Source organism: Puma concolor, chromosome E4, assembly GCF_028749965.1.
Source record: "Puma concolor isolate L17-30 chromosome E4, mPumCon1.1.hap2, whole genome shotgun sequence".
Lineage (NCBI taxonomy): Eukaryota > Metazoa > Chordata > Mammalia > Carnivora > Felidae > Puma > Puma concolor.
In genome coordinates, this window is record NC_141683.1 from 62188112 (window position 1) to 62201139 (window position 13028).

The window sequence follows — 13028 nt, forward strand, 5'->3', positions numbered from 1 at the left end:
CAGGATAGTGATAATAGGGGCCATTGTGCATGGGTAGGAGCAGGGATAAATGGAAAATCTTTTACTTTCCTCTCAATGTTGCTGTAAACCTAAAACTAGTCAAAGAAAAATAAAGTACTAAAAAAAAAAAAAAAAAAAAAGGAGCCATAAAGTCGGGTTCATTAACAGAAGAGTTACATTTTTGTATTAGTCATCAAGTGTTTCAAACAGGAAGTCAGTTATCTCCAATGATGATCAAAATCTATTTTTGTTGAGTTGTTGGAAGTGAAAAAGCATCATGGGTATTATTGTAAATGCTATTAAAAAGTTCAACATTGAGGATAAATGTTTTTAATCTTGTAGCAATATAGATACTTATTTTGGTGAAACACAGTGTGGTGGTAAAAACAATGTTTTCACGAAATTAAGAAGCTTATGGAGCAAAAGCATACTTGGAACTGGTTATGGTCTAAACACAATTCAAATAAGCTGTGATATTTTCCTCGCTGAAATAGAAGATGTCCTTATCAAAATATATAAACATGTTACATACTTACTTAATCAAAATTTCTTGCGAACAAGCTGACATTTGAAAATTATTTAAGCTAGGGTAGCACACAATGCTTTTAAAGAATGACTTCATAAATCATTGTGACATCCAGTAGAACTGAATTTTTTGTAAATGCAGCTTCTAAATTGTAATTGCATTTTGTTCAGAATTGTTTGGTGTAGTATGCTAAATAATGACTGTCAAAGATATCTAGGTCCTAATTTCTAGATCCTGTGAATGTTACTTCATATGGTAAAAGGGACTCTGCAGATTTGATCAAGTAAAGGATCTTGAGATGGTCAGCTTGTCCTGGATTATCCAGGTGGACCCCAAAGGCAGCCACATGTATCTTCACTCTCGTAAGAGACAAAGAGGGAAATTTGACACAGGCAGAAGAGCAGGCCATGTGAGCATGGGATCAGAGATTGGCAGGATGCAGCCGCAGGATTGCCCCCAAACACCAGAAGCTGAGAGGCGAGAAGAGATTCTCCCCAGGAGCTCAGGAGGGATGTGGCCTTGTAGACACTGACTGTGGCCAGTGAGATGGATTTCAGACTTTGGGCAACCAGAACTAAATGTCTGTGTTGTAAGCCATCAAATGCGTAGTAATTCATTACAGTAGCCACAGGTAACTAATAAAATTGGAGATTTTTAATCTACATATTTGATAAATGGAGCACCAACAGCTTTAGGTAGTTCAGCTTTTTTTATTTTAATGTTTATTTATTATTTTTGAGAAAGAGAGAAGAGTGCGAGAAAGAGACAGAGTGCGAGTGGGGAAGGGGCAGAGAGGGATACACAGAATCCGAAGCAGGCTCCAGGGTCTGAGCTGTTAGCACAGAGCCCGACACCGGGCCTGAACCCACGAACTGAGAGACCATGGTAAGAGCCAAAGTCAAACCGACAAAGTTTAACCGACTGAGCCACCCAGGCGCCCCAGGTATTCTAGCTTTGTAATTTGAATTGCAATGATTGAAAACAAAGCTTACAAACAAGGAAGACATTGAAATTTGTCCCAACAAAAACAAGAGGACTAAGCCAATTCTATGATGAATGCTCCAACCATGCATGATTTCACTTGGAGCATCTCAGCTTTTGAGAAAACTTTTTGTATGAAATTCCTACTTATAATTGTGCAAGTTAACATTCTGTTTTGGAATAGGATGAATACCAAAATCCTACGATTTCACAGCATCTAAATATGGCAAACAAATCATAAATAAAAAAAAACTTCTTTGTTTACGTATTACACTTAGCATGTAACCTATTATGCTGAGTGTAGTAAGTCAGCCAGAGAAAGACAAATAGCATGTGATTTCACTTAGATGTGGAATCTAAAACACAACAAAACAAAGGAATAAATAAAAAGCAGAATCAGACCTATAAATACAGAGAACAAACTGGTGATTGCCAGAGGGAAGTGGGAGGGATGGGCAAAATGGGTGAAAGAGAGTGAGAGATACAGTCTTCTGGTTATGGAAGGAATAAGTCCTGGGGATGGAAAGCACAGTACAGGCATATAGTCAATGGCATTGTAATAGCGTTGGTGAAAGACCACAGCTGCACTTGTGGTGAGCACAGCATAAGGCATAGAGATGTTGAATCACTATATTGTATGCCTAAAACCAATGTAACATTGTGTGTCAACTATACTCAAATTTAAAAATTAAAAAAAAAAAAAACAAAAACCTATCAAAGTTAGCCTGAATGGGGGCAAAAAGAGAAAATTGGGTCAAAATACTACACATGTCAATACAAAAAATAATATTATAAGTATCCTCAATTTAACAGAATTTACTATGAGCTTATCAGGTGCATCAGCAGCTATAGACTAATTGCTCAATTAAAAATATCATATAGTCTACAAAGGAGAGTAAATTTAAAATAGCAAACTTTCACATTTATTAACCATTAACACAATTTTAAAGATTACAGACAATTTTGTGTAAAATTTGAAAATAATAAGACCCTACTGGAAAAAATACATTCCTAAAAAAAAAAAAAAAAAGTGACATTTTATTAGAGGAAGATAATCAGGAACTGACCAGGAGTGCCTGGGTGGCTCAGTCAGTTCAGGTCATGATCTCATGGTTCGTGAGTTCAAGCCCCGCATGAGTCTGACGACACGAACTGTGGACATGAGCCCCACGCCGGGCTCTGCACTGACAGCTTGGAACATGCTTGGGATTCTCTCTCCCTCTCTCTGCCCCTCCCCTGCTAACACTCTCTTTCTCTCTCAAAATAAATAAACTTTAGAAAAAAAAAAAAAAAACAAGGAACTGACCAAATTCTACGAATATGTACCAAGAGTTTTTGCTTCTATTCTTAATGTTCAGAAAATCAGAATTCTTTAAAATTTTGCTTTTTAATGTACATACACATACATATGTGTTGTTTATTATTTTGGAGAGAATTCTATTTTTGAGATTAGCTTTTGAGTAGCACTATTTGTAGGCCCACCAATATGATAAAAATAATTGGTTCATAAACATTTCAAAAATTGTATAATTTTAATTATTTGATGGCCTCCTTTAATTCTACAAAGTGTTCCAGCTTGGTTGATAAATTACACAGCTGGACACTCTTGAGGGGAAAAATGGCCAACTCTGATCTCACCCCAGTCTCATCCTTTTAAAAATCGGTTCAGTATTTGGCAATTGTGCCCATTGTCTTCAAGGAATGAAACGGAGAAGCTAACTGGGGCAGGCATTGTGCTGGGTACTTTCTATACTCGCATGAGCCTAGGGATATAAGTATGAATATGTATCAATAGCTCCATTGTAAGGATAAGGTGATGGGTCTACAGGTCTTGAGTTATGACCAGAAAGCCCCCCAGGAGGCAGCAGAGGTGGAACTGAACTCCACTGGATCTACCTGCTTTCTCCTCCTCCTCCTCCAAGTGCCTAGAGTATGAGCCACTCGATTAACCTCCATGCCCACATCTGTCTCCTTCAGTGGTTACCTCTCATTTTCCTTGTGTGTCTTGCTCGGCCATTCTCCATACAGCTTCGCATTTCATCTCTGCTTGAACATCTGTTGTGATGAATAGCCCTGAGTTGCTGAAGAAAACATGCAGCTCTCATGAAGAGGTGAGAATTCCTTTCTCATCGGACTGAGGCAAAATGAATATTCTTGACCACAGATTCCTTATTTAGTTTTTGCAAATCATTCCTTTTTTTTTTAAGTTTATTTATTTTGAGAGAGAGAGAGAGAGAAAAAAAAGAGCAAGCAGGGAAGGGACAGAGAGAGGGGGAGAGAGAGAATCCCAAGCAGGCTCCGCACTGTCAGTGCACAGCCTGATGTGGGGTTCAAACTCACGAACCATGAGATCATGACCTGAGCCGAAGTCAGACGCTCAACTGACTGAGCCACCAGGTGCCCCTTGACCACAGATTCTTAAAGAGGAGGCTCATCAGAGTGCAGTGTTTGCATTAGGAAACCTTCATTCTCTCCTACCCTTCAATCCCAGAGACCTCTCATTCCAGAGGCTCACGGGTGGATACGTTTGGTATCCACCAGTGAGCTTTTTGGTGCTCATCTTAGCAAACTGATCTGTAGCTGGGGACCCGTCTCCAGTCTGGGAGAAAACCCTGAAGTGCAGGGTGGGTGCAATGTTGGCAGAGGTCTCCAGGATGATCAGAAGATACCAACACAGTGGCCTCAGCTGTCTGGCGTGACAGTGTTGCGTATGTCTGCCTCTCGACATCACAAATAGCAGACAAGAATCAGCAGCTTCTTTCTCCTCACCCAAACTGCAGGTGGGAGCAGCTTGAGATCAGTCGCTCAAAAGCCAGTTACTGAATGTAAATTTAATAAACTTGCTATTTAAAAACCTCTTTTTATGACGCAGTATGCAATTAGGAGCTTTTCTTCCAAAGTTTAAAGAATTATCAAAGCATAATTGACATGCAATATCCTGTTGGTTTCAGGTGTACATAATGATTAAACGTTTTCATATATTACAAAATGCTCCACACAAGTCTGGTTGCCACCTGTCACCATAGAAAGCTATTAAAATATTGCTGACTATATTCCCTGTGCTGTACATTGCACTCCCATAACTTATTTATACTTGGAAGTTTGTACCTCTTAATCCCTACCACTAAATTCATTCTAGGTTGCCAGTTTTTAGCTTATATCTTTCAAAACATGTATTAAATTTGTCTCTTCCAGATTTCTTGCTGTCATAGTTATAAAGCAAAGGGACAAATGAAGACATGTAAGAAAAGCCATAGTCAAGAACATGGTCTTTAAAATGTTTGAGTATGAAATATTCTACCAAATTTTTGAACATAGATTTTTTTTTCTGTCAACCAAATTAGTTTATTAAGTGAGCAAATTTAAATTTACCTTGTGACTATGAATTTCCCTAATGCTTCTGTGGGTCAAATTGGTGGTAGTTCCAGGTGGATCATGAATCCCTTGACTTTCTTCTCCTGAAATTAGTTTCTCAAGATAGCCCTTCATCATTCTACAGGCTTCTTCACAATCACACGTGCACAATCCATGGACTGTTTTTGTGTCCATTTTAAACACATTTACCCACCACGTTTGTCAGTCCTTGCCCCTCGTCAGGTTTATCCAGTACAAATCTTTGGACATGTTGCTGGGAACAGGTCACTGCAGGCAGGAGCACCTGTGCTTGACTTCATGTTTCACGAACACTTTTCTGCTCACGCTCACACGGAGGGCATGAGACAGCTCACAGTTTCAATTCATCAAGTCACCGCAACTCCAGGACACCATACATACACCAGGAAGTAGTGAAGCCTAACTGAATGGTGAGCACCTCCAAAGAGAATACTTTTCGGATTTGAGTTTTTCAGTCTCAACACTATTGACATCTTGGGCTGGAAAATCCTTTGTTGTAGGGGCCTGCCCTGTGCCTTATAGGATGTTCAGCAGCATCTCTGGCCTCCACCCACTCCATCTCTGGCCAGTAGCACCCCGTCTCCAGTCATCAGAACCAAAAAGGTCTCTAGATATTGCTGAATGTCCCATGGAAGACAAAACTCCCCAGTGTAAAAACACTGAAGTTGACTTTCAGTACAACCCTTCACCAGGGAATTCTAAAAACCTTACTTAGGATTACATCAGAAAGCAGTTTTCTTTCCTTCACAAACATCAAAGAAGGCAGTCAGCTCACAAGATTCAGTGACGACTTAAGTCATCAGGACATGACGATTTATAACATGTCATTCAGGATATGGTAGACAGGTGTACATAGACTGAGACTAGGAACTCAATCCACTATTGTCCTTATTATGTAACTGGTTATGTCTCTAGTTGAGCCCTTAAACAACAGCCTATCTAGATGGAAGACGCCTAAGAAAGAACATCCAACATCACGAAGTTCCACAACTACAGATCGGTTGCCCATTTGGTTGTTGGCTTTCAGGCACCGCTAAGCAATTTGATTTTATGTTTTCCAATAAAAATCTTTTTTTTTTTTTTCCAACAAAACAAAGACAATGGGCGCTTTGTTTTAAAGCAAACTGCACAAACACCACACCATCCCCATGTGAAGAACACTGGCAGAAACAGTCACTGATGGGCTGAAAAGTAGATCCTATAGGTTCCACAGTTGCATGAAAAAAGCTTTGAGGGGTGCCTGGGTGTCTCGGTTGGGCATCCAACTTCGGCTCAGGTCATGATCTTGTGGTTTGTGAGTTTGAGCCCCGCGTCTGGCTCTGTGCTGACATGTCAGAGCCTGCAGCCCGCTTCAGATTCTGTGTCTCCCTCTCTCTCAGCCCCTCCCCTGCTCGTGCTGTCTCAAAAATAAACATTAAAAATTTTTTTTAAACAGCTTTGAAATCCTTTTTACAGCTAAAAAAAAAAAGTGTCCACTCAAGCTTAAGAGATTAGTTAGAAGAACATAATCTCACCTTTCATCACAATGTTTCTAGAAGTTTTAATTACAATTTTACATGCTATCTACACTGCCATCTAAATACTACAGAGAGTGGGTGCTGATGGCCAATTTTCCAGGAATAAATATCAGGGGGAAGTAAAAAACACAGTTGATAGAGGAGATGCGAGATACTTTAACCAGTGGGACTGTCTCTCCACAACCCTGTCATTTATCATGAGAGAAAGTGCAAGAAAGAACAAAACAAACTGTTAGCTCCCTCCACAATGGAGGTTGATTGAGTTAAATAGCACCTTTAGCTTCAGGTTTAGAAGCTAAACCTGGATCAATCTGGCCTGGATCTCCCTAGAACTGCTTGTTCAAAATCCCCTGTGGTTGTTTCGAGCAAATTCGTGCTGAAAAGTCCCGGCAGTGGTGCGCAGAGACCAGGGGGCAGACTCACTTTCCCAACACCGTCCTCACTTCCCAAGTTCAGGCCTGTACCCTGGTCCTTTCTAATTCACATCCTAGAATTCCTGACCCATAGTCTGCAGCCTTTCTGTGGTAATTCAACTAAGGCCAGGTGTGTGTGTATCAGCACACAGAATACATGTGCCCAGTTTTTTTTAACCTGTCCTACTTCCTAATAGACACACATATATATGCACATGCGCACACGTACACACAGACACTGACATCCCCACATAGTAGGCCCAGTGCTTGGTTACCTTATGCCCCCAAATCACAGGAAAATAACAGATGTCTAAGTATATCATTAGGAATCAGATAACAAGTACCTTTTCACTACAGGGGAATTGAAAACACCGGCTAAAAAAATTAAAACTCTTTAAAAATTGATATGGAATTTTTATAATATGAATAAACACAGTCACAAATATGAGATTCACCGACAATTAACATAAAAGAAAAAAATGAGTCTGTTTGACTTCATACAATTTAATTATTTCATTTTACCCTTTTCAAATTCACTTTGGACCCAAGCACATCCCAGGGTTTTACACACCGATCAAAGAGCTCTGCTAGAGACAGTCAAGTTCAGGAGTGGTTTCCTTTCACATTCATCCATTTTTGCTTAAGAAATAAAAGCAGTCTTTTTCATTTTTTTTTTTTATTTTATAGAACATAATTTTTTTTATTATAAATTCATTTAAATCACTTTGGACCCAGCATGTCCTTAGGTTTTACCCACTCATCAAACTGCTCTGCTGTGAGATAGCCAAGCTCAATGGCAGTTGCCTTTAAGGTTGATCCATTTTTGTGTGCTGTCTTAGCAATCTTGGCTGCCTTGTCATACCCTGAAGAAAAATAACACAGGCAACGTAGGAGTTAGTAGTGAAATTTGGTTTTCTAAAGCAAAAGATAATCATTACTTACTTGATACTGAGGCTACTGACATCCAAAATAACATTTTTAATCTTAAAAATATTTAACAGTGATCATCTTCAGAGTTATGTTTGATACAGGATAAAACCTTTACTTTTCTTAATACAGACTTCACCATACCTCACTTTGGACAACAGATTTGTTACTAATTGTAGTTACCAATGTCAATAGATTTTGGGTTCCCCTGTGTAGCTCTCTGGCTGAATTCTAGTGTATAAAAGTTTCATTTTTTATTTTTTTTAAGTTTATTTATTAATTTCGAGACAGAGAGTATGTGAGTGGGGGAGGAGCAGAGAGAAACAGAGACTCCTAAGCAGGCTCTGCACTACCAGCACAGAGCCTGACACGGGGCTCAAACCATGATCACCATGAGATCTCACACCATGAGATCATGATGTGAGCTGAAATCAAGAGTCAGACACTTAGCCAACTGAGCCACCCAGGCACCCATAATGTACAATAATTTTTAAATGATCAAAACATTATTACCAATCTCAATATTATACCAAAGAATAACTCAGATATTTTTGCAGGGGGAAGAAAAAGAAAATATAGCACCAAGACATGAAAAAACATCTGAGTAGTAGAAATACGTGTTGTTTCTAACATGTTTAACCAGAAGCGATCTCTGCACCAAAGCATAACCAGCTAACTGCTGCTGTGCCACAGCAAACACACCCTGTGCGGGAGCTGCAGGGACTGGCTCTCAGTGGGAGGCAGGGGAACGAGGGCCTTGGGGAGGGATGCACCTGCCAGCTGCTTCCAACAGCACCTCTCTACGTGCTTCTCTACGGGCAGTGCCTAGTACCCTGACCTCTTCCCAGAAGCCACAAGGATGCAGTGGGGAAGTTTCAGCACAGATGGAATCATGTACTAAGACCCAGGTACGTTGTCTGCTTCAATCATTTGCTTCTGGAATGAACAAAGGGGCAGGGCAGCTCTTCAAGCTGTCTGCACTTAACACAATTTTTTAAAAAGGTCAGAAAGCAAAACAAGAAAAAACAGAAAAAAAACAAAAATGAAACCAATGAAGGAGGAAAAAAACCCAAATACCCCCAGATCAGAGGACTATGGTCAAAGGAACAAAGCTTCCTGAGGCAACACTATTGTGAAGCTGGCATGTAACCAGTAACCATCTATGAACTAATTAGGAGCCATTTTTTTACTCAACTGAATTTGTAAATACTAAACATACTGAACAGGGTGCTTACTGATTAGAGGAACTTTGAGGAAGAATGTTCATCAAATGTTCAGGGTCAATATAGGAACTGTGTACATTTATTTTGATGACATTCGCGTCTAAGCCTTATGCTAACCATTCAGTTCTTCTCTTCAAGTCCTACAAAACCCTGTTCCCACCCAGCCCACCACATAATAAGCACACAGACAACCGAGGACATGCAGCTGCAAGGCTCACGCTGCACCAGCAAGGTGTGGTTTATCCTCGCACGGCCTTTACCTCACAGAACACGGATTCCAAAAAAGACTAACCAATCGTCCAGCTTTAAGAGCACCTCTAGCTTCAGTGTTTTGGCAACAGGTTCTGAAGTACAGATGTGAGGGAACATTTCTCACATAAGCCTCTGGGATCCCCTGTGTAGCTCTCTGGCTGAATGCTAATGTACAATGATTTTTTTTAATGTTTATTTATTTATTATGAGAGAGAGCGAGAGAGCGCAAGGATCCCAAGCAGGCCCCATGCTCAGCGCAGAGCCCAATGTGGGGTTCGATCCCATGACCCTGGGATCATGACCTGAGCTGATATCAAGAGTTGGACACTTAACCGAGCCACCCAGGTGGCCCATGTACAATAACTTTTAAAGGATCAAAATATTACCAATCTCAACACTACATCAAAGAATAGGATATATCACATTGGGCTCAGAGTTACCTGAAGCAGTCAAATGAGTTCTTACTTTATAAAACTGAAATTATATGTTGATGTGAGGCCAATAGTAGAAAATCTGCCTTGGAAGTTTAGCATTATAGAAGAATTTTTTTTAAATTTTTTTTAATGTTTATTTTTGAGAGAGAGACAGACAGAGCACAAGCAGGGGAGGGGCAGAGAGAGAGGGAGACACGGAATCGGAAGCAGGCTCCAGGCTCTGAGCTGTCAGCACAGAGCTCCATTCAGGGCTTGAACTCACGAACTGTGAGATCACGACCTGAGCCAAAGTCGGGCTCTCAACCAACTGAGCTACCCAGGGGCCCCATATAGAAGAATATTTTAAACAGCAAACATATCATGCCAAATGACTACATCAGAACTGGTTTTAAAACAGAAAATCAAACAATATGTTAACAACCTCGGCTTAGCAGAAGATGGGAAAAGGCTTTTAAGACACCATAATGTAATGCAATGAATGTGTCAAGACCTACAAGTCAGACGAGTATCTTTGGTGAGGATCACTGTGGTCAGTCTGCAATCCAAGTCGATATGCTTGAATACATAATAAAATATTTGCAATTCTAGAAAAGGCTTGTAATATAAGAGTCACAGTTTTAGATAAAATATTTGCATTTCCCCCCCCTTTCCCTAAAAGCAATGAATACTTTAGTCCTTTTTCTTTTGTTCTAATTGGTAGCTTTCCACTTCTGAATTGACTAAAACAAGAAAATCAAAGTGTAGTAGAGCCTCTAGAGAAGGCAGAAAAGTGAGTTCATCCCACACTGCTAATCAGCCAGTGCCACCTAGTGACGTTACCAAGTGAGGGCCCAGGCGCTGCACAGAACATTAAGCATCTCAATTCCATTAGGATTCATGGAAGTTTGAACTTCTGAGTTTACCACATTTCAAATAAAATGAAACCTAACAGACAGCATACTAATATATAAACAGTGTCTTTCAATGCAATTTCAAATATTTTACGAGATTTTACTGAAACAATGCCCAAAAGGAATTTGCTGTCCACCTTGATCCAATAACCTCTTAAAAATATTTAGCTTTTAAATTTTGTATTCAAAATGACATTATTATTCCTTAAACCTTACCTATATGAGGATTAAGAGCTGTCACCAACATTAGAGATTCGTGCATCAGCTTGTTTATCCTCTCTGTGTTGGCCTGGATTCCCACAACGCAGTTTTCTGTGAAGGAAACGCACGCGTCCCCCAGCAGCCTGGCTGAGTGTAACACATTTTTAATCTATGAGGGGAGTAGGGCACGGGAGGAGGAGGGAGGGAGAGACACAGAAGAGAGAGGCTTATTAACCCTAACGTTTTTTGTTCACTAGCATGTATTATTTGCTGGCTCATAAATGAATACGTAATTTGATAAACAGCACTCCTACAACTTGTAAAGCACTATATCCATGGAACATTTGAGGACACTGAAATCTAAAAAACATAAAAGCCATAAATACAAATAAACTGAAACACAAGAGACCCTGTAGTGTGATAAAACATGGGTATGAAATGTTAGCACAGAGAAAGAGAAATTAATTCCAGTTGTAGGAACTGGTGAAGTCCTATTTGATGGAGGGGACTCAAACAACCAGAGATGGAAAAAGAATCCTCCGGAAGAGAAGCAAAGATGCAAAGGTTAGAATGTTCAGCCTGTTGGAAGCAGTGAATGAAGTGAGGACTTCCCAGGTCTCACTGATCACATTTTTTATGCTTAACAAAACAAATATTCCTCAGGAACTTTAAAATAACCTTTCACACATTACTTTAAAACCAACATAAAATCAGTTAGTTTTTTAGTTTTAGCATGTTTTTCCTTTTTGGCAACATTTCTAATATGTAAAAAGCTATAGTCACATCCTACTCTCTTTTGTTCTAAAACATCAGGATCTGAAAACTATACTCCCAACAATGGATTCTACTAGAAGGCACAGAACCTCACGGTTAAATCTGATACTAATGACTTTAATGTAAGGCAAATTTGATTACCCTGATGTATTTTCTATTAAAGACAAAAAAATAGATTTTTGTGTTTTAACATAAAAAGATTAGCAAGACATTTGTTGCACACCTCTATTTGCCAGGCAGCTCGTATAGTTTGGAATCCAACAGGAAAGCAAAAGCTTACATGTGCGAGCTCTGCTTTGGCCTTTTATTTCTCACAAGAACGTACAGGCCTTGAGGACAAATAAATATCTTGTCTTCCTTATTATTCTACCACTGGTACTCAGTACAGTGCCTGATCTAGATTTGACAAATACACTGAATGAATATTCTTAATATTTGTCATTTGCATGTTCTTATCAAATTAAAACCAGACTTTATACCAGATACAAACTGGAAATGAGCCCTTAATATATTTTAGATATAACACTTTACACTAGTAACAGACTCCACGTGACGACAGCCCTGTTATCCGAAGCAGAGGAAAATGGATGAAAGATGATGTCACCTCATTCCATCTTCATGAAGATGAAGAAAAAGAACGATTTTTAGACACATGAATGTTTTCGAGGTCTGTGGAAGAGGGAAAACAGATGAAGGAAAGCCAGAGAGGGACAGAAGGGCATGGGAGGAGGGTGCTGAGGATGCCAAGCAGAAGGGAGTCATGGCCAAGCTCAGAGGTCAGCAAGTCTATGGGCTTGCGGGGGTTCCAAATGACCAGGGGAACAGTTCAAGCACAAGTGGGGCGGGGGGAAGCCAAGAGTAATGAATCTGCCTGAAAGTGAATGTGGGTTTTTCCTCTAAAAGACTGAACGTGAGAGAAAAATAAAGCAGCAGCATGAGGAGGAGACAGTTGAGGGACAGCCTGAGGAGACCTGACTTCTTTCTAGCCACTGGCATCCTCATTGGTGAGGGATAAGGAAGAAACCCACACCCTATTTCCACACTTTCTCTTCCTATTAAATAAAGCAAACCATCAAATTACTTGAGTTAAAAGTCACCTAAAAGTCATCAAATTACTTGAACTAAAAGTCTTCTAATAGGGCTATTCACACTTCCCCTAGGCTTCCTTCCAGGCTTAATCTGCTAACATTAACATATGCTGGACTTCCAATTGCTATTTCTATCATCCCAGTACCTAATGTGAAACCTCCAAAGACTTTTATGAAAGAAAAAACAATACACTTAGATTTCAGTCAAAAAAAAATTAAAAATCAGATTTAAAGCTTACCATCATTGGCTTGAAAACATTCAACTCAAAATGTCCATTGCTGCCTCCAACGGTAACGGCGACATGATTCCCCATGACCTGGGCTGCAACCATGGTGAGCGCTTCACACTGCGTAGGGTTCACCTTGCCTTCAAGAAAGCCACCAAGGAAAGACTCACATCAAACAAGCT

The 13028-nt window shown here is 39.8% G+C and overlaps 1 protein-coding gene across 1 annotated transcript in view; it reads right to left on the reverse strand.

The window, feature by feature from the left end:
* Positions 1-7318: 7318 nt before the first annotated feature.
* FH (fumarate hydratase) overlaps positions 7319-13028 on the reverse strand; it is a 31738-nt gene continuing 26028 nt past the window's right edge. The window contains exons 8-10 of the mRNA XM_025926298.2: positions 12859-12986; positions 10773-10926; positions 7319-7693 (exon numbers count right to left, since the gene is read on the reverse strand). Of these exons, the coding sequence (XP_025782083.1) occupies positions 7551-7693; positions 10773-10926; positions 12859-12986 (425 nt within the window). The 3' untranslated portion in view covers positions 7319-7550. The remainder of the gene's footprint in view (positions 7694-10772; positions 10927-12858; positions 12987-13028) is intronic.